Consider the following 26,323-nt stretch of genomic DNA (forward strand, 5'->3'; position numbering starts at 1 on the left):
AGACAAATAATAGAATGAGGACAGGATTCAGCTTTGGATCCAGGAATGAAGTAAATAACTAGTAATGCAAATACTCGAAGCAACATGATTCGCTAGAAATCACCATCAACCTCCCCTAACTTTTGGCGTGCTTCTTCTATTTCCAGAACTGTCCCAGATCTAACATGGTGAAAGGGAGATCCATGTCATCCTGGTTACCCATTTGCTCCACGATGGACAGGAAGTCATCAGACGATATTCCGATGCTGTCGAGGAACTCTGCGTTGTTCGGGGTGTCGGGAGCGCAGAAAAGAGACTGAGACTCGCTGAGCGTGGTCATTGACACCAGGTCCGGCTCAGTCACGGATGTTGAGCTCTCCCCGACTTCAATGACCGGTGCCACCTCCCGAGAGCGGACTGGAAGCCTTGGTGGTTGGAAGTCGGGCTGCTTCAACCGAGTTGCGAATTCGCTGAAAAGATATTCCAGATGAACCAGCTCAGACTTCCGCACCTCCGCTACGGAGTTGCCCTTGTGTATCATATCATCCAGAATGGCGTGCGCCTCGCGGCTGTGTGTCGGCCCGTCCATATCAGTGGTAGAGGGGAATAGAGCGTTTGCTATGGTAAGATGGATCGCAGCACCATAAGCGTACTCGAGATCAAAGGGGAGGAAGACTTCTGGCATGACGTTAGTCAAATTCGAGTGGAGGGATTCGAAAGAATTACCTATGAGGTTGTCCTCGACAGACAGGATTTGTAAAGTCTTCACAGCTGACTTGATCCCGGTTGACATCAGTGGAGTTAAGGGTGCCATGAAACTCTCAAGGTCTCGCGCGCCTCGGCCGTAGCTGTCGAGTTGTTGTTTCAAGGCGGACAGAAGGAGAGGCCTCGTTGCGATGATAACGCACTTCATGAATGTTAGGAAATGAAAGAATTGCAAGCTTTTGGATGAAAACTGACCTGATGATAAAGTAGAGTGATGTCCCTCGTCCCCTTAGGCATGGTATCGACGGAGTTTTGAAACTTTACGCGAGTGATTCTTTCAATCTCTTGGGCGTGCCCGGCCAGGGTATGGAGAATAGATCTCGTTTCTTCAAGAAACTCTCCCAGTGGTGTTTTCTCGGACTTGTAGACGGCTATTGGTGAATCAGAATACGACAAAGACGTTCAAAGATCTTTGGATTGTAACTCACTGTTGATAATAGATGAGAGAAGATGAGACAGCTTCACTCTGAGGCCAAGTGTCGCGTCTTGTGGAGTGGATATGCTTGGCGGGTCGAGAAGTGTTGTAATATCAATATCTTGGGTGTTCATTGGGACACCCAAAGAACACGAGAAATGTCGATCCATGATATAAAGAGTCCACCAAAGATTTCGGCATCGAGAAACTGTCTCAGGACCAAGGGCGTCTTCGGGTAATTGAGTGTGAAGCCCTTCCAACTGCGCGATTCGTATAGCCTGGGCTACCTGAGAGATTGAATTACGTTAGAAAAGGCGCTCATCATGCTAGAGTTTCCACTTACGTATAACTGCGCTGATTCCCTCTGGTAGATTGAGTACAAATACAACCCGGCCAAAGCAAGTACCTCAATAGCTAACAAGCTATCCTTCCACAACAACGTGGGATCTGGTAACAAAGACATGGCGCGGATGAAGAACTTGGAGCCTGGCGGCTCCTTGGGAGTTTTTGACCTTGAAAGGAACGCTTGTCCGAAAGATAGAACCAGAAGAAACTGCACAAACCACAATCGAGATTCGGCTGCTTTCTGAGCGGGGTTTCCAAAGTAGAAACTTTTAATGTTTTGAACAAAAGACTTCTCATCGAGAAATTGATAGTTCTGGCCAAGATGGAATTTGACGGTGTTGTACAGATAAAGAGCGTGTTCGATGGAGGGAAGACCATTGATGTCGGGCTGATCCTCGGCAGCTGCAGCTCTCCATCTCAGGGGATATATCTCGTCATTGAGGAAGCTCGGAGCGCTGAATGGTGCATCTATCTGCAGCTTCTCCGCCATCATCAGGGTCAGTCGGGCGGTGAATGACCAGGTTGAAGACGGGGCGAGCCAGACTATACCGGTGTAAGCAACGAGCCAAACCTCTATGAGCGCTTTTAAGAATTGTTGGACGACTTACTCCAAGCACGTTTGTTTTGATGCGTGTTCTTGATGGTTGTTGAGGGTAATGTAAACGGGCTGGTATAAACTGACTGATCGTTTGCTTGTACAGATCTCGAATCTCTTCTTGTTGATAATACGGTGATATCTGATTGACTTGAGCTGAGTGCATAGCCGATAGTCACAAGTAACAACTCACCACCGTCATCGTTGTCGGATCCAAAAGCGGCATCGCATGAACGCTTGCTGCCAGTTGAGTATACGTCGGAAGGCCGCCTCTGCCTTTCGTGATTGCTTCTGTCACATTGCACCGTGAGCCAATATTCTTGGTTCCAGCGAAAGACCAACCAGACCAACCTTTCAGATGAAGGCGCCTTGCCACCCATGTCCTCATACCTACACCTCACCACACGGCGCCTGCAGTTCGCACATGGCTCGTCTCCGCTGCATTTGATCTTGCTCGTCCGGCACGGTACGCATCTAAGAGGTCAGGCTTGGTTATCGGACGCCTTTCAAGAGCTGCTTACGCATTGGTCGTTCGCCGTATCTTCCGACGCTCGGCGTCCATGTTGGATGTGTCGCTGGAACGAGGCATATTGGGCGACACTGTAGGACGAATGCCGGTTTTCACCTGAAGTGATGTTGAGAGCTGAGCCAATAGGTGTTAAACACACGTCTAGATAAGATGCATGATAACACACGCGCGGCCAAAGTTCGTCACGATGCCGATACACGGAGTGCGGGGGAGGCTGATAGCGGGAGGGTGTTGCCGGAAATCAGCGGGGACGGAGTCATGCACCCCGCGAAATTCATCAAAAAACATAGCTTTTGAGTTGGATGAGTCTGTCAGGTACCCATGGCAAACAATCCGGGGAATGGTGCTATGACATATTGTTCAAATATGACGGGATTGGAAAAGTCCATTCATAGTCAATGGCTTACACGTCGTACATATTCATTACGTTTCCGACTCTTTTGGGTGAGGAGGCGTTGCAGCAGTGCCTGCTTGGATGCTCGCGTGCTTCCTTAGGAAAAAACTCATGGAGCCCGCTAGCGCATGAAATCGGAGCACATGCAACTTGATAAGATATTTGAATTTTCTCTTGGGGTTTGAGGTTCTTATCGTTTTTGCGAGTCTATCAGTGGGCTGAGATATATTCAGAACTGCCATCGTTTAAACTGCAATTTGTTCTCTTTATCTTGAGGTTCTCCTTAAAGTTTAGATAGCAATCAATCATAACTCCTGATTCGATGTCATCGCCGTGTCCCTTACCCCAAATGAGCTGTATCAGCCGAGACTGCCCTCTTTATGCGGGGTCAAGAAGCCGTACAAGGATCGGGAGCAGGGATCGGCTCGGGACACAGCTGGCGGGGCGCTATCTGGGAATAGCCCAGTTGGCTCTCATAATTCTAACCTTCTTCGGTTTACGCTCTGCCTGGCGAGCATTCGCTATCTTACATGTTGTTAGTCATGCGCAACATATGCCTAGGCAATGAAGAAATTGAGACTCACGAGAGAGAAAGAAGAGTTTCTGTGTTTTAGCTAAGACTCTTCAGTCCTGAGCATCATTTCCAAGAGTTCTTACTTTGGATTCTCGATGACCTCAGTTGAAAACTGAGTAGTAGCGTGGAAAAAGCGTTGAGTATGTCGATAAAACCAATCTTGCTCATGTGGGAATGGAATGGAATGGTTCACACCTATATATTCAACAGAAACTTCCTGCCAGCTTCAAAGAAAGTCATGTTCTTCGATGCAGTATGCCTTTGCCGTCATTATCAGCCCACTCTGTTATAATGTGAGGTCCTGATTGCGGTTCGGATAGGCCATTAGACGGGTTCCCTGATTTTGTTCGAATGAGAGATATAAGTAGGTAGGATTACAAGAAACATGACGAAACCTGCAGTATTTATTAATAGCTCATTGGAAATTAACTTGAGTACAGTCTGTATCTATTATGTATCTATATTGAATGGGGATAAATCATTATCTGGATATCTACGTCGCAAAGTGTAATACATTCGACCGAAGTGGCTTGTGAAAACGTGACTTTACTGCATTCTCTATCCACACGAAAACCGTCCCCGTGTCGCTGGAACACCTGAAATCATAGCTTGCTAGCGCGATCATTCAAGACATCGAACTCAATAGTACCCCATCCCTCGAATGTGCAAGACCAGTGCCCTGCCTCCGTCATTGGAACCGCCTGCAGACAGCTACCGGGCAAGACCACCTGTCCAGGGAAGAACTCGATGTCGTATTTCGACAGTTTGTTCACCAGCCACGCCACAGCCGAGATAGGATTGCCGAGCACATTCTTGGTGTTGCCCGTCATGACTTCTTGATCGTTGAAGCGCAGGTTGCCACGGGTGTTGCTCAGAGTAAGGTCGGTGAGCTTGCGGGGTGTACCACCAAGGATGACAGCCGCGGTAGAACCGTTATCTGCCAAAGTATCCGGCAGGTCGATAGCCCAGTTCTTGACCCTGGAATCGATAATCTCAATGGCAGGGATGGCATAGTCTATCGCGTTGATGACATCGGCAGCCGTTACATTGGGACCCTTGAGGTGACCCTTGAGCACAAATGCCGGCTCTAGTTCGACAAAGGGCTTGATGTAATCTTTTAGGGATAGCGCTGTGCCCTCGTAGATGAAGGTACTGGCAAGCAGGAAGCCGTAGTCCGGCTGATCGAGTCCGAAGGCATCCTGCATGACCTTGGCAATATTTCCGAGCTTGTATCCAACAAGGCGGTCTCCATGTTTGCTGATCGCATTCTTGACAGTGATCTTCTGGACTTCAAAGGCACTATCGGCGTCGAGGTTCTTCCAGGTCTTTGTTGGGGGGTCAATGGGCCTTTTGCTGATGCGGGCGGCCCGGAGTGCCTCAGAGATTTGCTCTAGCTCAGAGTCTTGCATGATTGGCGGGCGCAGGGGAGATGTTTGACAAGAAATCAAGACTAACGTCTCGTGACAGGTTGATGCAGACACCTTGGACGAGTTTGGTATGTTATTCGAAAACAAGGGGTCAATCTTTCGGTCTCATTGCCCCGGACTTTGGCATTCTTATGCTCATGGCTACGCTGTGATAAATGTGAACAAACGGTTATCTTTCCGACCAACCGCGTATGTGCCGATTAATCGGACAAGAGATAGCGTCACCTGAAGATCACATTGCCTCTAATGCCCGTTGTCGGAGACACACTGGTCCGAACCTTGATGTTGCTATTTGGACACATGTCATGTTACAGTCGTTACACAGCTGCGATCTGCCCCGGTCTGGACCGCGTAGATGTGTCGCTGAACTAGTCAGGCCCGAATAACATCGGATGCGCTGCAGTTCCCGATCCTTGTCACCACGACGGATCCGAAGCTAGTCTCCGCCCTGAACCACGGCACCCCGGACTTAATCCCGACTACATTCGGGTTCTATACAAGTAGATTACAGCTTAAAGCTGCTGCAACCGCAAGCAGAACTACGGAGTTTGCCATGGAATCTGCCCCATTTGCCCGTCTACGCCATCTCAGCACCTGATATCGAGTCAGCTAGTCTCCGGCCTTGGCGCTCTCTGATTTGTTTCCCCAGACAATCCACCCCACGACATGAAGATAGCCAAGACAGCGCACTCCCAGTCCGGTCGGATCGCAATCAGCAACATCTGGTTGGCCCCGAGCCGTGGGGATGGCCGGGTATTCTTGTAACCCTTCCGAAGCCTCCGAACTTGGAAAACCGCAGCACGCTGACGGTCATAGGAGCCAACCCGAGAACAGTGAAAACTTTATACGCTATCTCGGGATGACTGAAGGTTTGTAGATGCCACCCGACCCTTACGAACCGATGTGTTCGGGCGAAAGCTATCGACACAATACCTAGATGGGTCATGCTTTCGTACCTAGATGGATGAACCCTTGTGCTGTCAGCTCCAAAGAGCGAATAGTCTCAGGTCCATCTGTCAGGAGAACCCTTTAAAATACTGTATAATCCCAGAGTTTCTAGCTTGAACATGACCAAAAGCATCAGTGTCAGATGCCCTTTACACAATCGTTGGATCTGAGTACCAGCCAGTTCGTTCTCATCGTTGTCATCATTGCACATCATGAGCATACCTTCATCTGAGTCTGAGCCCAAGCCTTCAGTCGCCATGATAGAATCCAAGAGCAAGCAAGATTCGGGTGAGGTGTCGAGCGGCGAGATCATCCACAACCAAGAGCATTTGCAACGCCATCTCACCCCTCGTCAAGTCCAATTCGTTGCGATTGGAGGTGCGATTGGGACAGCTCTGTTCGTGAGCATTGGCTATGGCCTCATGCGTGGAGCGGCAAGTTTGCTAATAGCCTTTGTCCTCCATGCTTGCGTCATAGCCCAGGTGAGCAACGCGCTTGCGGAGATGACTGTTTTCATGCCCATCAGTGCAGCCTTCATCCATCACGCAGGCAACTGGGTGGACAGTGCCTGGGGCTTCATGATTGGGTGGAACTTCTTCATCTTCGAGGCTCTGCTCATTCCCTTCGAAATCACGGCATTAGATATGGTCTTGACGTTCTGGAGAGACGACATCCCGTCCGCGGCAGTCATCACAGTTTGTATTGTGCTCTATGCGTAGGTCGATGCTTCCATGACGCTGCGTGTGTTCTTGCTAAACGAAAGTGTTGCAGAGCATGCAACGTACTTGTCGTTAAGTACTTTGGGGAAACAGAATTCTGGTTAGCAGGAGGCAAGCTCCTGCTAATTTGCATCCTGTTCTTCTTCACCTTCATCACAATGGTCGGAGGAAACCCGCAACACGATGCGTATGGCTTCCGTAACTGGTCCAAACCGGTATGAGTTTCCAATCTCATGTCCCATCCTACTACATCTGAGGGTCGCGAATGACCGTGTCTACAGGCTCCTTTCGTCGAGTACATTGACAAGGGTCATATGGGCCGTTTCCATGGTTTCCTCGCCGCGCTATGGCAGGCCGCCTTCAACATCGTTGGCCCAGAATACTTGGCAACAGTCGCTGGCGAAGCGCAACAGCCGCGCAAAACCATGAAGGCTGCGTTTAAGTCCGTCTACTGGCGCTTCGGCATCTTCTTCATCGGAGGTGCCCTTTGCGTTGGTATCGTTCTCCCCGCAAATGATCCTTCTCTGCTGTCAGTCTTGAGCTCTGGTGAGACTGGAACAGGTGCAGCGTCGCCTTTCGTCATTGCGATGAAGAACATGAACGTCGGAGTTCTCCCGCATATCGTCAATGCCTTGCTGTTGACAAGTATTTACTCTGCTGGGAACGCTTATGTGTACTGCTCGTCTCGCAGTCTCTATGGACTAGCGCTTAACGGCCATGCGCCCAAGATTTTCACCAAGGTCACCAAGCAAGGCGTTCCTGTCTATTGCCTGGTCGTCTCCATGGCATTTGCCTGCCTGTCTTATCTCAAGCTGGGAAGTGGATCAGTCACTGTCTTGACATGGTGAGCAAGTTCTTCTGCGCCCCAGCGTTTCTCGTCACTCTGCTTGGGTTCTCTGATAATGTCCATTGCTAACAGATCAGGCTCACCAACCTGATTACCGGCGGAACCTTGGTGACGTACATCGTGATTTGCGTCAACTATCTCTTTTTCTACCGAGCCCTCCGCGCGCAGAATTTCAACAGAGAAGACCTTCCTTACCGTGGCTACCTGCAACCGTACGGAACTTGGATCGCTTTGGTTTGGCTCATCGCTGTGGAAGCTTTCTATGGATACGCTATTTTCCTGCCTGGTAGATGGGATGTTGGATCGTTCTTTAGTAGTTACACTATGGCTATCCTAGCTATCTGCCTTTTCTGTGGCTTTAAGGTCATCAGGCGTACAAAGTTTGTCAGGCCGGAGCACGCCGACTTGGTCTGGATCCGTCCGGCGGTCGACGAGCACGAAGCGGCCATGGCTGACAAAGAGGAGGTGGGATTACGCAGACGCATGGCACAGCTTCTGAAGGTAGATTTAGAACACGGTCGCTCCTCGAGTGGCTCAGTGTAGTTGAATGCGTGGAATTGAGAGAGCATTGCGATATCTTCAAATTGCCTTCCGACACTATTAGTATTCATTTCCCTAACCCCTTACTGGTCGGATGTCAAGCATTTAGCAACAACTCCAGTACACTGGGCGTAGTATCGGAAGCTGCTGCTGATTCGTGCTCTCATTTGATAGAGAAAGATCAAGATCTGAAGGGTCCCGAGGGCAGATAGATCAAGCCGGGGTTGCTACCGAAACCCGGTCGCACCGTTCGTCCGGTCCATGCGGGAAATGCGGGGCCATCCCGGTCTACCCTCCCGCGCCGGTGATGCACATACTGGGTGTTCGCCCCGTGCTCTCGGTCTCCACCATCGCGCTTAAATCGTTCTAAAGAAATATTGGAGATTGAGGGGATTAAAGTTTTGAGATGGCTGATTGTAGCTTGCTTGCATGAAATATTGTTTCGCGCAACAGCATTACTGCGTATGACTGGAATGTCGTCTCCATGGAAATAAATTTCCACATGGCTGCCATACCGGCTATCGAGCGCCTTCAGTTGCCGCCGAAGAACATCGTCGGATGCCACGGAGCTCGTAGGACAGACAATCCCCATCGCATATGTCGGCTTTGTGCCAAGATCTAGGGGAACACCACTGCTACCGAATCCATTATTTCCGAGCCGACGTACGATCTACTGGTGTCGCGAGCACGCGATCAAACACTCGTATTCCACTCTCAGGAGATGCCGCCGACATCTCTGCGGAACTGGATCTCGTTTCACGAGCGATCGGAGTGGAGGGATCCAAGGGCTACTAAACTGCACTAGGGAAGGATCTTCGTTGAAGCGGCTCCCCTGCAGAAGTGCTCGCCGCAAGGTGGCATTGACGCGGCTGCACCGCTGCAGAGCTTGCTGCGTTTGACTGTCTGGGACTTGCTTGATGGCCGTTTGAGCTGGTGATGGTATTGTTCAACTCTATTTCAGCTACTGCGACCTCGGGACATGAATTCCTGGGAAGCTCCGTAGCTGTGCACTCTGGAGCGAGCCGCGGGCCCCGTTCGCCGCTCTCGTTTCCCGAAAATGTGTTTGAGGTACGCAGTAAGCTCCTGGAGGCCGGCCATCCTCTGTTGCCCCAGGATGGCATTAGGTTTCTGCAGGTCGAACGTCACAAACAGCTGTTTCCCTGCAGGCCATTCCAGAGCTTCCACGCTGAGCTACCTATGACATGTGCAAGCGCCCAACATGTCAAACTTTGGTTTCCGTGGTGAACATCGGATACCACTCAGCCAACATTCGACGTGTTTCTCCCTCAGCCACTGTGCGGGGGAAGGCTTGATCGGCCGTGATCGCACGGTTAGCTCCAATGGTCTCAAGTCTTTCATCGTGGCGCATTCGGACTCAGGGGTCTGTGGCGGAATCGATTCTCTTAGGCAATCAGGGACCGCCAACGGACTCATCAAGGAGCCCCTTCTTCGGCCTCTGGTACGTCAGAAAACAAGCTACGTGGCAAGGACCTGAGAGTGCCCAGACTTCAACTCGTTCGTTTCCTCACCCAAACTTCGAAGAGCCGTGCCGACATCCGGGGCTGTGTCTGCGGGGTGGGCCGTGAACCCTGACGCGGTCATCCCGATTGGACCGAAAAGAGGATAACGCGCGGACATTCTGAGTCGAGACTTCATCAGCCTCTCCCCACTATGGCGGCGGTGTAAAAATATCTTGGGCAATGTTTGGATATCACAAGCTTTGGATCGACCCATTGTTGGAGGCTCAACACTAGTGAGAGAAGGTTATATAAGGAAAACCATTACCCCGCATGTCACGGAAGCTCTATTGCTTGTTAGATTACTGGTCTTGGCCATCCTAAGATATCATACACTCAAACACTGTCATTTCAACCTTCACATTCACAAGTGAGACATCATGAGCTACTACGGCAACAACAACAACGGCGGCGGTTATGGCCAGCAAGGCGGAGGCTACGGCCAGCAGGGTGGAGGCTACGGTCACCAGGGAGGCGGTCACCAGGGCGGTGAGGCCAACTCATACTACAATGACGGCCGCGGCGAGAACCAACAACACCAACAACACCAACAACAATTTGGATACGGTCAACCCCCGCACCACCAGCAACAAAACTTCTCATCCCCTCCCCCCTACCAGAACCAGGGTCACAACAACAACGGCGATCACAACCAGGGCTACCGCAATGACGGACCCGGTGGCTACGGCGGCCCCGGCGGCCCTGAGGGCGAGGACGGCGAGCGCGGTCTGACCGGCGCTCTGGCCGGAGGTGCTGCCGGTGCCTTCGGTGGTCACAAGGTTGGCGGCAACTTCGGCCACAGCAAGACTAGCACCTTCATCGGTGCTGTTGCTGGCGCCTTCGCCGGCCACAAGCTCCAGGACGGCGTTTCCGACTGGAAGCATGAGCGCGACGACAAGAAGGAGGAGGAGAAGCGCAGGGAGGTGGAAGAGGAGCGCAGAAGAGAAGACGAGGAGAGACGCAGAAGAGATGAGAAGCACAACCACCATCATGAGAGCCACCATGAGCGTCGCGGCTCCGGTGACCGTCCCCGCGGCGGCAACTACGGCGGTGGCTTCACCGGATCCTGCAGGGACATCCGTCTCGACGCCCACGGCGACTACAACCTGCGCGCTTCCTGCAAGCGCCGTGACGGCTCTTGGCAAGACAGCTGCATCAGCTTGAACCGGATCTTGGAGAACGACCAGGGCAGCTTCCGCTGGTACTCCGGCGGCGGCGGCGGCGGTAGCCAGAACTACACTGTCCAGCAGGGCGACACTCTCCGCAACATCGCGGCCCGATTCAACGCCAACTGGGAGGAGGTTGCTCGGAGCAACAACATTTCCAACCCCGATCAGATCTGGCCCGGTCAGAACCTCCAGATTCACGGTGGTGGGGGCGGTGGTCCCGGAGGCAACTTCGGCGCTTCGGCCCGCGACGCCCGTCTCGTTGATGGCGGACAGCGCCTGGAGGCGGAGCTGTCCCGTAACGGACAGTACGTCCGCAGCTCCATCAACCTGGATGAGAGAATAGGAAACAACGACGGCACCCTTTTCTTTGTTTAAGGGGGGTCCGATCATCACGGCCGATCAATGAGAAAAGCGTCACCAATCGGATTTGATTTATAGCGATGTCAAGATATTAGACAACAGATTGGTCTACTGGATAGTCTGAACAAAACAGATGTTGATCAACATTCATGCATTTTTCGTCATATGCACGTCTATTTCTTAGTGATATTGCAAGTCTACACGAGTTTTACAGATTAGGTGAGATGCCTCCAGTAACAATCATCTTGATCGTCAAGTAATCGTCCACGCCGTACTTGCTACCTTCACGGCCCATGCCGGAATGCTTCACGCCGCCGAATCTACATATTCGTTAGTACATTTGAGGATAATCTTCGCCTGGGGATGACTTACGGTGCTGAGGCATCGGAAATGACACCAGTGTTGATGGCGACCATGCCAAACTCCAGCTGTTCTGATACACGGTGGGATCTTCCGAGGTCATTGGTGATAAGATAAGACGCCAGGCCGACCTCGGACTTGTTGGCCCTCCCGATCACCTCCTTCTCTGTTTTAAACTTCGTCAACGCCGCAAGCGGGCCAAATGTTTCTTCTTGCGTGACCTTCATAGAGTCGGTCACGTCGCCAAGAACAGTGAGCTCATGGAAGTTCTTCCCTACGGCAGGGAGCTTCTTTCCACCCACAAGAATCTTGGCGTTTTTGCTGACGGCATCCTTGATGTGCTCCTCTACCTTGGAGACACCGTTCGTCAAGGGTCCATGGGTCACCGAGGCATCTGTGCCTTGCCCGACCTTGAACTTGCTGACTTCCTCCACTAGCCTCTGGGCAAACTTCTCGTAGATGCCCTCTTGAACGAAGATGCGGTTGGCACATACGCATGTCTGGCCAGTCACCTTGAACTTAGAAATGAGAACACTTGAGATAGCCACCTCCAGGTCTGCATCGTCAAAGACAATAAAAGGCGCGTTACCACCCAACTCCAAGCTCAGCTTCTTGAGCGTATCGCTCGACTGCTTCATCAGCAACTTGCCGACTCTCGTTGAACCCGTGAAGGAGATCTTCTTCACGGTGTCAGACTCGCATAGAGCCAGACCGAGCTGGGGCGTGTTCTCCAAAGCAGTCACGACGTTGAGAACTCCGGGAGGAACCCCGGCGCGCTCTGCTAAGACTGCCAGGGCGTTCGACGAGAATGGTGTAAGACCGTCGGATTTCATTACAACGGTGCATCCGGCTGCAAGGGCGGCTGCGACCTTCCGAGCGCCCATGGCCAGGGGGAAGTTCCACGGAACGATCAACCCACACACACCAACAGGCTCCTTGATAACGCGGGTCCTGTACGTCGGGTTGCTGTGGGGGATGATGTCTCCGTAGACCCGAGGGGCCTCTTCGCTGAACCACTCAAAGAAGCTGGCGGCGAACAGAGATTCACCCTCGGCATCGCCTTTGGCCTTTCCGTTCTCGGCTGTGTTGATCTTGCCGAGATCCTCTTTGTTCTCAACCAAGAGCTCGAAGATGCGCTTGATGATGCGACCACGCTGTCTGCCGGAGATTCCCTTGCTCCATGAGGGGAAAGCCTTTGCAGCTGCCTCAATAGCCTTGTTCAAGTCATCTGTGGTGGACTCGGGACAGGTGCCAATGGGCTCTTCTGTTGCGGGGTTGAGGACTTGAAAGGTCTTGTTCGATACTGAGGACACCCATTGTCCGTTGATGTAGGATTTCTCAACGAAGAGACTGGGGTCTTTCAGTGAAGATGCAAAGGAGGGCGCCATTGTGAGGGGTCGCGGTAGATTGGGTACTGCGAGAGATGTGGTATCGGAGATCTCTCAGGACGTGTGTTGCTGGATGAAGCTATCTCGGAAAGCACCTTGTTCCTCTCTTGGTCATGCTCATTTTATGCCCCTCGATTGCGGTGGAGGAGTTGCATCGTCATGCTTAGAAGTCATCAACCCGACCCCGGTTAAGCTATCCGAATGAGGTAAAGAAATGAGATCCGATTCTTCTCCGCATCTACGTGCGGGGTTCCGGGGTCGGAGCGCATGCAAGTCTCGGGTTTGGTGGGGTGGCCGACAAGGATCGGGAGCGCCCTCGGGTCGGGACCCGACCGGGGGAGATATCAGGAAGCCGAAGCCATCTCGGGCGGCCATTTCACCGCGCGAAACTCCTATCAAGCCCGATCACGAGGTCTGGGCAAGGCGGCATGTGAGCAAGAAGCTTCGAGTCCCACGGGGACTTTGCCAACAATCTCACTCGGGTCGGTGCCCAATGATTCATACTTACGAAACCAGTTCGGGTCGGGGTGCTATCAGCTGGACACAGGGCCAATCATGGCAATCTCCGAGCATCAATTTGGCTTCCTTCGAGAGTTTCGAAACTAAGACCACACGGCCTTGACTCCGTGTTGCCGGCCGCTGAGCTTATCTATATGAATGAGATGGCATGGCCGTGATAAGGAGGAAATGAACAGCCAGAACAGCATCGTCATCAAGACACGAATCAAGCAGTTACCTCTACAATTAAGCTTCTCGCTTTTACGCATCTTTGCAACCAGAACTTCACGAGAGTTTTACCATATTCGCAATGGCCGAAGTCATTTCCGCAACTCCTTCTCCCTTGGCGAAGCTGAACTTCAAGCCCATCATCAAGGATGAGCTAAGGTCAACCACCACCAGCAGGCCAACGGCCACCTTCAACCCCGATGAACACCTCGCGTTTGTCGAAGACCCCAAGAAGCTCACTCTCAAGGACATCTCCATGTCAGAAGACATTGGAATCTCTCCCGTTGCGTGCTCAGAACCTTTCCCTCTGTTCACTGAGGAGGCTATCCAGACTATGAGACAAGAGATCTTCACAACGGAAGTTTGGGAGAACTGCTTGCACAGCACCGCTTTTGCTCCTTGCCAGCTTAGAGGGCACTGCCCCAAGTAAGCATACCCTTGCAGCCTTTCAATACGATTCTTGATCTAATAGCGCCTCCAGGTATGCACCATTTATGGATCAGGCCTGGCACAACCCCAAGACTCTCGAAGTCATCTCCAAGGTCGCCGGTGTCGATCTCATCCCCAACATCCAGTACGAGGTCGGCAACATCAACATTTCCATCCAGAGCGCAGCAAGCGAGAAGCAGAAGGCCGACGCCAAGAAGGGCGACAACACCTCTGTCACCAAGTGGCACTACGATGCCTTCCCCTTCGTCTGTGTTGTCATGATGAGTGACGCTACCACCATGCTCGGAGGCGAGACCGCCCTGAAGACCGGTACAGGAGACGTTCTCAAGGTTCGCGGACCGCAGATGGTAAGATGACTCGCTACCTGTTGTAAATCATTGTTGCTAACCATGGTGAAGGGATATGCCGTCATCCTCCAGGGCCGATACGTTGAGCACCAGGCTCTCGCAGCTATCGGTGGTGCTGAGCGCATCACCATGATTACCTCTTTCCGACCTCGCGACCCTTGTGTCAAGGACGACTCCGTCTTGACCTCGATCAGACCGATTTCCGAGCTTTCGGAGCTCTACTATCAGTGGGCCAAGTACAGAGCTGAGGTTGTGAAGGACAGACTGGATGCCATGTTGAAGACTCTGGAGGAGAACCACGAGGCGGGAAAGCAGACGGATGTCCGGGGCATTAAGGACTTCCTTCAACAGAATGAGGAATATCTTGCGATCACCAACAAGGAGATCGTGGAAACGCGAGAGCCTCACCGCGCTTGGCAAGGGTACTGATTGTGGTGCGGATATAACTGAGAATCTCGGTAAAATGCAAGCGTTGATAGTTATTATGAGGGAAATTGAAGTTTATATGTCGGAGTTTCACCGATTCATGACGTCTTAAGATCACCGGAACCTGAAGCATGCGTATCAGTCCAAGGAGAGTTCTAGCAAAGCGAGGATACGTCAACGAATGAAGTGTCCGTTTATATAAGACCAGGCGCATACCCAGTCAAATGTTTTGTTGGTCTTTTTCTCACTCTCGTCGGGGGAGGGTAGTCAATCCGACGGCAACAAAACCCATGCTTTGTTGGTTGATAGAAAACAAAACCGCTGTTCGCGCTTGTGACAATCGGCAGTGGAGGGCTCTTCTGGCTTGAATAATCGGACCACTGACAACCAATAATTATAAGAACTAATACAATTACTAATGAACTTTGGTGCCGGCTGTATATTAAAACGCGTTGCATAACTGTTCGCATCAGCGTGCCAAGGTAGCCTGTCTTAAAGATTGGGCTTCGTTGATGATAATTCGCGGAATGCGCTGAAGGTTGGTCCCCGTTTGGCGAAGGGATTACTCAAAGCAGTTGTGGTTGATACTTATTTGCAAAGTATTGCTTAGTCTTATCCTAGGTTATGCTACTTACTTATTGAACTCACTTATTGAAGCATTTTTAGGGTGAGCATCTGCTTGTTCAATCTTCTCGCCTACCCCCAATACCGCACTTGTCACTCTTCCTCGCTCAAGGCGAAGCCATATGGTGGGAGTCATTTTCGAGTGGCAAAGAAACTTAGCGACCATATCATCGTCTGGCCCCCTTTCGCTTATAGAGCCGGGCTGAGAGAGCTCCCCCAAAGCTGACCAAAAAGAACAACCTACGCCGACTCTGCCAGGATGTGACCAAGCGTCTTCACTGGAACGCAAGAGTTCTTTTGTCAATGCCACAAAAGCAGAGAGGCCCTAGAAGAATGACGGCAGGACATGGAGCTTGCCAAACGTACTGACGGTGCTCGAGGCCTTCTCCGACAGTGTCATCTCTCATTCGTGAACTCTCTACAGGGATCGGGCAACAAACGCGTCACAATAAGAAAAAGCAGACGGGAAGCGGCGCTTCATATCTTGTCTCATCTCCCGGCAGTCTTTGCGATCATAGTCATTGCCATATTCGTATGCGACGACTACTACTTCGGATTCGAGCTAAACGGCACAAGCGGCAAGAATGACGAAAAGGTCTTTGCTCTTCAGCTTGCGGCAAAGCTCTTGGAACTCCTCGTCGTGTACACTCTCGGCGGTATTCTATTTGCGGCGCTTCGTTCCGAAATCCCAGAAGGTCACGGGATTCCTGTTGCGGAGACCAATGAGACTTCTAAGTACTATAGCTTTGAGCCCTACCTCGACGTCTTCGATTACGCCTTTACTAGTAGAGACTCAGGTATCGGGAACCCCCATGGTCATGCTCCTAACGTTTATTCATATCGTTATTGCCTTTCTGATTTGGTCATTGGTCAAGGGCATCACATCGTCTGAATGGGCTAGCGTTTCGGAGCTTCTTCTTCTAGCACTGAGGTCCCAGCCACCAGTCCCGCCAGCCATCTTGTTCGACCCGCCTGAAGGAACACGATCATCTACTTTGGCGCCATTGAAACAAAGCTATTGCATCTTCGAGCATGACAGAGATTTATCTAAGCATAACAGGGGTCTCCTACCCAGGGAAACAAGTAACGATGAGCCTGTACCAGAAGAGAAGAGAGTCAAAGTAAATTCGGAGTATAAGTGGATGCAGGAGACAAGAAGGACACACTTGAGGGTCGGAACGCTTGTGGAATTTGTTAACGTCGGGTGGGACTTTGTCTAACACCAATCATCTTGTAACGTCCGACAGAAGAAACTTGGCGTGGCTGTATGTAAACAGCGCATCTAACTACATGGGAAATCCAACACTTATGGTACCTCAACTGAACATGAATAATTGAAGATTGAATGTTCTATTGAATATCTAAGGTAACTAAGCTATGTTCCACCTCGCTTTTGTCTCTTCTTTCTTTTCACTTCTACTTCAGTTTCATTGCCACTAAAGACTCATGGGAATACTGCGAGGGAACGAGGCGCATTGAAGAAACTATCTCTTCTCGTTAACGTCAGCCCAAGCTGTCGTGCTACCCTAGCTGCCAACGATGTCATTTCGTCCGAGGGCCAAATTCTGATGTTGAAAGTTCCAACGAGCGACTGTGATCGAAGCTTCCATCTGCTTGATCCTGCGATCTGTCATTATAAAGTTTGAAGCTCGATAATACTGAGCTGAAGAATTACGTAGTGACAGCAGCGTGCACTGTCGCAAGAGCAATGATGTGGCTGTTCTGCAGCTAGTACTTGCGGCTTGAGGCTTGCTGCATCTTGAAGCCACACCTGCGCCTTGTTCAATTATCTTTAAGCCAATAACTTACATGTCTTCGGAATCTAGAATTTCAGTCGAGAAACCTGCTTGCCTGTTTGAACTGAGAGAGTTTAAGTCGCAAAGAATTCAGATGATTTCACATGCTCTGTGACGAGGAAGATGTCATCGTTAGCCAAGCTCTGACTAACACCATCTGCGGCACCTGCATGCCGAAACCAAGACAGCCGGCTCCAATTGGCCGCTTGGCCACGACGCTCGGCTGTCATGCACGGTGTTCCGCAGAGCAAGTGGCAAGGAGTCTCCGAGTGAAATCTTCAACTCGGGTGGCTTCAACTTGAGTCCTTGACCGAGAACCTGATTTCGTTTTGTGGCTCAGCATCACGTATACCAAGCCACAAGCACACTCTTGGGATGAACCTTGAAGTTGTCATCTGCTGCATTGCGGCTTGTCTGCGCGCAGAGTGACGTTAGCGAGATCGTGTGCGGGGGCAATTGCGTGGCTCGTCATGACAAGGCCAAGCTGGTTCTTTGATCCCAGTGCCGAAGCGGGTGTTGGCATCTTAGCGCTCGGCTGACGAGCCGGAATGACGCATGAAGGGACCCAAGTACAGCCTCAATGACGGATTCTACTGAATCAGAAGATGTATAAAGGCACATCTGCCATTGTCGCTTTCCACAGTCAGTTTCCTAGCTAGATCACATCAAACCAAACAAACAAATCATCATCACCTTGAAACACCAACCACCATATCCAATTTAACCATCTCAAATTATCAAAGATTCAATTTCTATCAGAATGAAGTTAGTCTGAACAATCACAACAGCTGGTTTTTAAGTCTATCACTCAGAAAGCAAATCTAAACGGCAATCAGTACTTGTTAAAGACCTTCGGAAGACAACTTCACAAACATGTGTTTCGGCGGATCAAGGCGCAGATACGATGGCGGCGGCATGGGCATGGGGCCGCGTCCCGCAGTTGTACAAACACATCATCATCACCACGGAGGTATGGGCGGCGGAATGATGGGTGGATCCCGACCCTGTGGACCCCGGCCCGGATTCGGAGGAGGAGGCGGTTACGGGGGCTGGGGAGGTAGACGCGGCCACGGCGCCGGATGGGGAGGCGGTTGGGGAGGCGGATGGGGTGGTAGACGCAGGGGTCACTGTTGAGAAGTGATAGACCGATTCAATTTGAGCGACCGACCTGGGAAAAAGGAAGAGACAGAAATAGTAAACACCCGCATGATCACTAGAGTCTACAAAAGAGCATGAGAACAGCTTCATTCTAAATGGCAACTTACATGTTTCTCGAAAATAATAACCTGAGTAAGCAATAGTCCTACGCAATGGTGCTCGAGAGTTTCATGTTCGCAGGCTGCTGAACGTCAGTTCACATGACCCCCCTTTCATGCACATATGCATCTCAACCCATGAGCATGGTTGGAAATATATTATGGCATACTCTTCTGATTCGACCCGGTATAATTAAGTTTGGCCTATTTCGTCTAACGAGCCGATGCCATGTCTTGAACAATACGCGAGCCCTTTTCGCTACTACTTGTCAGCTTTAATGTTGCACTAAGAATTCAACTGCGCAGCAAGGCAAGCCATGCGCCGAGGCTTCAACTTTCAAGAACCCGCGACACGACCAATTAAGCACGCCTCGCACTCGTTTGATTGCGACGTGTTTAAGATCCAGCGAGACGTCTATGTCCCTTTTCGGTATGAAGTCTCCGGGATGATTAGTCTTGGTCCCTGCCTTCGCGGGGTACAATCCCGAGGATTGAGGGGTTTGGGTGTCTGAAACCTAAAAGCCAGCAGCTTGGGAACAAGCATTCCGTGTAGAATATGCGGCAGTTCGAGATAAGAACACTTGGGCCATCTCATCCGTGTCACCCGTGAGCGGGCCGTCGGCCGAATTTCCAGTTGGGACACAGGATATACCATGTAGGAGGCGCTCAGGTCTACGAAGAGAAGATTGTCTCGGCCTCCGAGGGAACCATTTATACGCAGTTTCATAAGACTTAAACCCCTTTTGTCTTTCAAAATACGGTGATTGTGTCTACGTTGCTTCAAATCATTCATTTGGCCAAACTACGCAAACAAGATGCAGGATCTAATTCTGGCGCAAGTCGCCAATCTGGGTGTTGCCAACAATGTCTCCTGTGGTGCCGCCGCAATCGCCGGCCTGTTATCACACTGGCTCTACTTCATCCGCGGACAGAGAAGCATGAAAACCTTCGGTATTGTTACCTTTCACGCAATAGCCTTATCGTTGCTGTTCTTCAAAGCCGTGTCGACTCAGGGGCTTTATCAAGGATTTGTATCCTACGCAGCGATATCCGGATCATACTTCACCGCGTTGTATGCCAGCGTTGGGATATATCGGCTCTTCCTCCACCCACTTCGTCGTTTTCCCGGTCCCTTTGCGGCAAGAATCGCAAAACCGTACATCGCGTGGTTGAATCGAGATTGGAAATTGCATGACAGGTATTTGGAGATGCATATGAAGTATGGCGACTTTGTCCGTGTTGGTAAGTTCTCTCATGACCTCCGCGTAACTAGCAAACAGTTGCTCATTAATAATACCTTCTTTTCGATAACCCCAATTGGAGAGTTCCCATTCTGACTCTGAATGTTTGACGCAGGACCGAACGACATCTCCATAGTGAATCTGGACGCATTCAGTAAACTCCACGGTCCACAGGCGAAAGCCACGAAACGAAACACCGGATTCTACGATGCTCTGATTGCCAAAGGCGAACTGAATCTGGACGCGATTTCGGACAACGAGATGCATCGAGACCGACGCAGGGTCTGGGACCAAGCACTGGGAACCAAGGGTATGTCATCCCAGCTCATATCCCCCAAGCCTACAAACCCATCTGAATTTTAATCAGCCCTGGAAAGATACGAGGAAGAGACTCGATCGGTTCTGCGGACATTCCTAGGCCGCATTGAAGAGCTCGAAGGAAAGCCAGTGAACACCTCACTCTACGCTAAGCTGATCCCCTTCGACAACATGGGCCGTGTGGCTTTTAGCCGCGACTTCGGGACCGTGAAGGAAGGTCGGGAGGACCGCATGCTGGACATCATCGAGACGACGTTCAAGCTGGCTGCGCGAATGGGCCAGACGCCATGGCCGCTGGTCTTCCTCGGGTCTCTTCCTCGTTTTGGCCTGCAGAGAGAATTTGAAGATCTCGGGGTACGGTTCGTTGACGAAAGAATTGCAGTGAGTACCCATATGCGTCATCAGTTCTGAAAATGTATGGAAACTGAGTGTTTGTGAACTGTAGAGCGACACGGAACAGAGCCATGATATGATGAAATACTTCCTCGATGACAGCAGGTCGGAAAAGCCCAAGACCTTTCACAACCTCAACATCATATACGCCGACTCTCACGCGGTCCTCATAGGTGCTACGTAGGTGGTCTCCTACTAAAAGACAACTTGTCTTCTCTGGCTTTTGCTGATCGGGATCTAGAGACACAATCTCCTGCGCCTTGGGTTACTCCTTCTATTTCCTTGCAAGAGATGCCGAACTCCGGCAGCGCCTTTACGAAGAGATTGCGCCTACTCATGGCAAAACTCTACCCGGAGAGTTTGCTGCAGCCGACTTGGCCAAACTTGAGTTTCTTGAGGCTTTTATTAACGAGACGCTCCGGATGCATACCTCGGCACCGCTTAACGGCCCGAGAATCGCACCAGACGAAGGTGTCGAGGTAGACGGGACCTACATCCCCGGTGGTGTCACGCTAGTGACCCCGTTGCATATATATCACAGGAGTCAGTATCCTATTTGGAAAAGCTCATACTTGAAACAACGTTTATCTGACACAACATGGCTGTAATAGGCCCGAAATATTGGAAGCAGCCCAACGACTTCATTCCCGAGCGGTGGACTACTCGGCCTGACCTGATCCTTGACCGCAGAGCATTCGTGCCGTTTCATTATGGTAGGACATCAAATGGTTTTCTAGTTCGAACTCGGCTGACAAAGGAGCGCAGGACGGTTTGACTGCGTTGGAAAGCGGCTAGCCATGAATGTCGTCAGAATGACGATCGCCTACACGCTCTGGAACTATGACTTTGGATTCGCTCCGGGTGAAGATGGAAGCAGCCTCGATGGGGAAGCCAAGTTTCAGTTGATTGTCAAGCCTGGGAGACTGAACTGTGTTTTCAAGAAGCGAACGGAGGCCGGGGTCTAAGATCCTTCAGACTTTGAGGTTGTTCAAAGGTCGTTACGGGTGTGTCGAATGCTGGACTACGTTATTGAGATATGTTTTTTTGGATGATTCGAACCACAGATGTAATCAAAATCCACTCGAAAATATTTTCCGGGGATAGGGTCGAAGGCAATGGTAATGTCCCGGCTCAATCTGGACAATTCGAGTGATTGCCGGCCGGAGCCCCACTTATGCCGATCCTCGCCGTTCGGGTCCGGCGTGGTCCGGAAAGCTCGCACGGGAACAACAACAAATCAACCAGCGTTACCTAGGCCGTGCCAGCATCTGATACGGCGCAAATATCGGCCCACACAAGTCGCAAGATCCTAAGCTGCCAAGAGCTTGTCTGCGCTCGCATACCAACAAGCCTTGTTCGCGGTGGAGCGGCATCCTGCGGTATCGGCGCCGTGACCCATGTAAGCCGATGGACTACTCCGAAAATGCAGCAACTTTGCAGCAATTCACCAACGCGTTTGCGTAGCTCCGCTCGTATCTCCGTTTTGATGTTGGTTTAGTCCATGTACTTACGATGAAGCAAAATATGTGTGGCAGATTTGATCACTATTGTTCGACCTTGGGCGAGGGAAAGATGCAGGCAGAGGCGGAGGGAAAGATATCTCAGGTCTACATTAGGTTTGTTGGCAAAATAGAAGTCACTATTCAGCTTGAGACAACGCCCTGAAAGCCATTGTAAAAATCCGAATTCAGAGTCAAGTGGGCTCAAGAGGAACAATGCCGCCTCCCCAGAAGAACCCACACATCACGGCTTCACCCCGGAAAGCCCTCATCCAGATCCTAACCCCACAAACAGCCCGGTATTTCGACGAACCGGGGTCTGTGAGTCAACAGAAGCGACTTTCGGACAGGACAAAAGAAGAAAGTCTTACCAGCAGTTGCCCAGACTGCCGCGGTCACCTTCCTTTCTTACCTCTCGACATCTCCTCATCCCTTGGGATAACCTTCGTAACGAGTTTGCGAGATCAGTTGCCCAATAGACGCCTCAGAGGTCTCGATAAGGTTGCCAAGATCCAGATCTGCCGCTCCAGCATCCCCTGCGTCCGGGTACCACTCCCTTCACCGAGCCTGTCACCGCGCACCTCGACCGTCTCGGTGAGACGGGCACACCGAGGGGGACGGAAGAGCAACAGACATTGCGCAAAGAAACAAACAGAGGGTATTGGATTTCATGAGCCTGATTCTAGAACAGCGTCCTTGCTTTTAGTCAGTCCTTATTACTCCCCTCGTTCAAGGAACTTCCGACAAAGCAGCCGGCGGTCTTCATTGTCAAGGCCATAACAAGATTGTCCTTCCCTCTTCGAGTTCATTGAACAGCGTCATGGCAGTCTTGTCGTCTTCCCCCGAGACAGGGCCCGGAACCTTGGAGAAAACCAACCAAACATCATTATTCACACCGCGCAACGCCGCCTCTGACACCGAATCATCCTCCGCCGGCGCCCCCACCCCCCGAACCCGGACTCAACGCGGTATCAAATCCCGACATGCCCAAATGATTGCAATCGGCGGCATCATCGGCACAGGCCTCTTCGTCGGCGCAGGCCAGGCCCTCGCCGTCTCCGGGCCTCTGTCCCTGTTCCTCGCCTATCTCATCATCTGCTTCTTCGTCTACGGCGCCATGACGACAGTCGTGTCAGTCGGCACCTATCTCCCCCTCGAAGGGTGCTCCATGGCGGCGTACGCGTCCCGCTACGTCTCCAAGAGCCTGGGCTTCGCGATGGGCTGGCTGTACTGGTACTCCTTCGGCATCATCGTCGCGTACGAGATCACGGCCGCCGCGCTTGTGATTTCGTACTGGCCCAACGACGTGCACATCGCCGTCTGGCTGACGATCATGTTCCTGGTCATCTTGGGGCTGAATCTGATGCCGGTGAAGTTCTATGCGGAGTCCGAGTTCTGGTTTGCGAGCTTGAAGGTGTTGATGATTCTGGGGCTGATCTTGTTCGCGTTCATCCTCTGCGTCGGAGGCGGTCCGGATGGCAGGAGATTGGGGTTCGCGTACTGGAGGGACCCCGGGGCCATGAACGAGTACCTCGTGGAAGGCTCTGCGGGGAGGCTGTGCGGGTTCGTCTACGCGCTCACGTTCTCGATGTTCTCGTTCGTGTTCGGGCCGGAGATGATCGTTCTGACGAGCGGGGAGATGAGGTCTCCGAGAAAAGACCTACCGAGGGCCGCGAACAGCTTCATATGGAGGCTCATCTTCTTTTACGTCCTGGGGGCGCTGGCAATCGGCGTGATCTGTCGAAGCGATGCTCCTGGCCTGACGAGCGGGGGCTACGGAGCCGCAGCTTCGCCGTGGACGATTGCGATCAAGGAGGCCGGTATCCGCGCCCTGGACAGCGTCATCAACGCGGGTATCATCTTGTCGGCTTGGTCGTCTGGTAACTCGTACCTGTACATGTCGAGTCGGAGCCTGTACTCGATGTCTCGGGAGGGCATCGCGCCGGAGATCTTTGGCCGGACGAATCGGTGGGGTGTGCCCGTCAACGCGATTCTGGCGAGCGCGTCGTACTCGCTCCTGTCATACCTCAATGTCAAGTCGGCGACGAGTTCGGTCTTCAACTGGTTCATCAACCTTACCAACACGGCGGGCTTCATCTCCTGGATCTGCTGCTGCATCATCTTCCTCCGGTTTAACAAGGCTTGCAAGACGCAAGCTGTGACCAAGGTGCCGTTCGCCTCGCGGTTCCAACCAATCGTGGCGTGGATCTGTCTTGTGTTCTTCGTCATGCTCTGCTTTTTGAACGGCTTCTCGGTCTTCTTCCCGGGGCAGTGGTCGATTGAGTCTTTCATGACGGCGTATGTGGGAATCCCGGCATTCCTCATCATCTACTTCATTCACAGGGCGCTCAATTGGAGAGACCCCTGGGCCCATCCCTCTGCGGAGGTAGACCTGCACACTGGCCTGGATGTGGTTGAGGCATTGGAGCACGAGGATGCAAAGGAACAAGCGATACATCGAGAAGAGAGATCGAGGGGTATGAAGTCCTGGCTAAGGCATGCGTTGAAGGTTCTTGGGTGATCAAGGAGACGTAGAGTTCTCCAATTGGCACGACTACATCTGTCAGCGTAATTCGAACTATTTCCATGGGCACAATCCGTGACGGACAGGGCAAGTAGATAACACCGGTCAAAGTGTTTGAAATTCCAAGCCCATGATTTGGTCAAATTGATCAGCAGCCCCTTCTCTGGCATCTGATCATGCCTCTTCAGCCCCAGGTCCTACTCTTGGTCGTCCTTCTCTACAGTCTTGACGAGAACATTCACAACTTTCGTCTCCTTCGTCTTCATTGAAGCTTTACGGGTAATATTATCGAGACTGATAGATCGGGTCGATAGGAGGTAGAAGCGCAACGCCTCAGGTGCGAACACGTTTCGCAAACAGCGCCCAGAGAAGCCCGATTCAGTCGAATTGTCGATGTTCTCTAGTTCTTGTTGTGACAAGGTATTTGGGCAGGCGTCATTGCCGGTTTCTGTGGTTCTTGCCATTTTTCCTTGGCTGCTACCTTACGCATTATCGTCGTTGCCGTCATCACTTGCGACCCTGTCCAGCCACCCACGCCAGGTCTCGATCATGCCCATCAGCCGGCATGTAAGCCCATCGGTTCTCCTCCTTAAGCCTGGTGCGGCTGGGCATGAAGGCCTCCAACATGTAATAGTTGTCACGATGGAAAGGTAAGTCAATGGTAACAGGCCCATCTCGACTGAGAAACTCGTCCGTCTGGGAGTTGGCGTCGTCTTGCGTCATCCGGAAATGTCGTCTCTGATTGCCCTTATTCTGACTCTGGCGCTTGATGGCCAGGATCGTGTTCTTGAGGTGACCTTCCAGTATACACGCATGGAGAAGAGGAGAGGTCAGAGCCCTGGAGACGATGTCGTTGGTCTTGGCGACGAGGAGCTGATTCCACTCAGGCGTGGTGTTACGGCGGGGCATCATGGGGATCGGGTCGCCCTTCTCGAGGTGCGTTTGCCAGTACGAGAAGTCGACAGCGTTGCAGAGTGAGTTCCATCGTATGACGCAGGTGAGGCAGGTGCAGATGTGGAAGCAGTTGGCGGCGGGGATGTGCTGGTATTTGCTGTGGATGAGGAGAACGTTTTGTCTGTGGGGGGCCTGGAGGCGGCTGTGGATCGCGGGGTCGACTTCCTTCAGAGGGATTGGGAGACGGAAGCATTTCTCGAGAATTGGATACCGTGCGGCGATGATCTCTTTGGCGAGAAACGACTCGTTATGCTTGACAAGCTGGTGGATCTCGTGGCAAGTGCGGGAGAGCCTGAAGATGTCGCTCGGTAGGAGGTAGAGTACGACATCAATGAGAACCTCGTTTGGTAGGTCGAGAAGGTGAACAGAAGCGGTGTTGGATTTCTTGGATGACTTCTTGAGCAGCTTGCGCTTAAGTCTCTCGGTGCGTTTGGATCGGATCTTGAGGTTGCCTGTGGCGGCGACAAGATCGCTGTCTGTGACAGCCTCGGTGGCTTCGGTACGAGACAAATCAAAACTTTGAGAGCCCTCAGTCGTGATGATTGAAGCCGTGTCGGTGCCTGTTTCTGTGCTTGGCGGTTCACTTGCCTGTTGAAGGCTCTCGATGTCGTCTGAGATGCCGGAAGGCTCGGTTACGGAGGGTTCATTCTCTCCATCTTGATTGACGCCGCAATCTTCGCTGCTCTTCCTCTCCATTCCGTTGATATCGTCGACCGCCTTTGAGTTGTGAAGAATATGTAAGATGAAATCGGAATGAACGACGAAATTGACCGCCTGTAGCCTGTTGCCACTGAGCACCAACGAAAAGCGCCCCCAACGGCACAGCAATGCGTCACGCCGAAACCCGCCAATTAGCAGGGGCGGGTTTGATTACATCAGCGCTTTCTGCCAGCCCTCC

At 51.8% G+C, this 26,323-nt stretch overlaps 8 protein-coding genes across 8 annotated transcripts; 5 read left to right on the plus strand and 3 right to left on the minus strand.

Moving 5' to 3' along the window:
- Positions 1-136: 136 nt before the first annotated feature.
- CkaCkLH20_08833 (uncharacterized protein) lies at positions 137-5,005 on the minus strand (the record flags this gene model as incomplete). Its single annotated transcript, XM_038891548.1, has 6 exons — positions 137-657; positions 706-886; positions 940-1,115; positions 1,173-1,446; positions 1,503-2,047; positions 4,306-5,005. 6 exons carry the CDS (start codon positions 5,003-5,005, stop codon positions 137-139), a joined length of 2,397 nt encoding a protein of 798 aa, XP_038743184.1.
- A 1,223-nt stretch (positions 5,006-6,228) lies between these two features.
- CkaCkLH20_08834 (histidine permease) lies at positions 6,229-8,080 on the plus strand (the record flags this gene model as incomplete). Its single annotated transcript, XM_038891549.1, has 4 exons — positions 6,229-6,686; positions 6,743-6,905; positions 6,972-7,534; positions 7,615-8,080. The coding sequence occupies 4 exons, from the start codon at positions 6,229-6,231 to the stop codon at positions 8,078-8,080; spliced, it is 1,650 nt and encodes a 549-aa protein (XP_038743185.1).
- A 1,894-nt stretch (positions 8,081-9,974) lies between these two features.
- Positions 9,975-11,138, plus strand: CkaCkLH20_08835 (CVNH domain-containing protein; the record flags this gene model as incomplete). The annotated part of the gene is made up of 1 exon (XM_038891550.1): positions 9,975-11,138. The coding sequence occupies one exon, from the start codon at positions 9,975-9,977 to the stop codon at positions 11,136-11,138; it is 1,164 nt and encodes a 387-aa protein (XP_038743186.1).
- A 193-nt stretch (positions 11,139-11,331) lies between these two features.
- On the minus strand, positions 11,332-12,871 carry CkaCkLH20_08836 (succinate-semialdehyde dehydrogenase; the record flags this gene model as incomplete). Its single annotated transcript, XM_038891551.1, has 2 exons — positions 11,332-11,443; positions 11,496-12,871. 2 exons carry the CDS (start codon positions 12,869-12,871, stop codon positions 11,332-11,334), a joined length of 1,488 nt encoding a protein of 495 aa, XP_038743187.1.
- An 808-nt stretch (positions 12,872-13,679) lies between these two features.
- On the plus strand, positions 13,680-14,823 carry CkaCkLH20_08837 (uncharacterized protein; the record flags this gene model as incomplete). Its single annotated transcript, XM_038891552.1, has 3 exons — positions 13,680-14,023; positions 14,079-14,394; positions 14,446-14,823. The coding sequence occupies 3 exons, from the start codon at positions 13,680-13,682 to the stop codon at positions 14,821-14,823; spliced, it is 1,038 nt and encodes a 345-aa protein (XP_038743188.1).
- A 4,488-nt stretch (positions 14,824-19,311) lies between these two features.
- Positions 19,312-21,413, plus strand: CkaCkLH20_08838 (cytochrome p450; the record flags this gene model as incomplete). The annotated part of the gene is made up of 7 exons (XM_038891553.1): positions 19,312-19,738; positions 19,853-20,047; positions 20,105-20,436; positions 20,501-20,628; positions 20,690-20,991; positions 21,060-21,161; positions 21,214-21,413. The coding sequence occupies 7 exons, from the start codon at positions 19,312-19,314 to the stop codon at positions 21,411-21,413; spliced, it is 1,686 nt and encodes a 561-aa protein (XP_038743189.1).
- A 1,525-nt stretch (positions 21,414-22,938) lies between these two features.
- On the plus strand, positions 22,939-24,468 carry CkaCkLH20_08839 (AAT family amino acid transporter; the record flags this gene model as incomplete). The annotated part of the gene is made up of 1 exon (XM_038891554.1): positions 22,939-24,468. The coding sequence occupies one exon, from the start codon at positions 22,939-22,941 to the stop codon at positions 24,466-24,468; it is 1,530 nt and encodes a 509-aa protein (XP_038743190.1).
- A 510-nt stretch (positions 24,469-24,978) lies between these two features.
- Positions 24,979-26,121, minus strand: CkaCkLH20_08840 (F-box domain-containing protein; the record flags this gene model as incomplete). Its single annotated transcript, XM_038891555.1, has 1 exon — positions 24,979-26,121. The coding sequence occupies one exon, from the start codon at positions 26,119-26,121 to the stop codon at positions 24,979-24,981; it is 1,143 nt and encodes a 380-aa protein (XP_038743191.1).
- Positions 26,122-26,323: the final 202 nt, after the last annotated feature.

This window comes from Colletotrichum karsti (genome assembly GCF_011947395.1).
Source record: "Colletotrichum karsti strain CkLH20 chromosome Unknown Scaffold30, whole genome shotgun sequence".
In the NCBI taxonomy this organism is placed as follows: Eukaryota; Fungi; Ascomycota; class Sordariomycetes; order Glomerellales; family Glomerellaceae; genus Colletotrichum; species Colletotrichum karsti.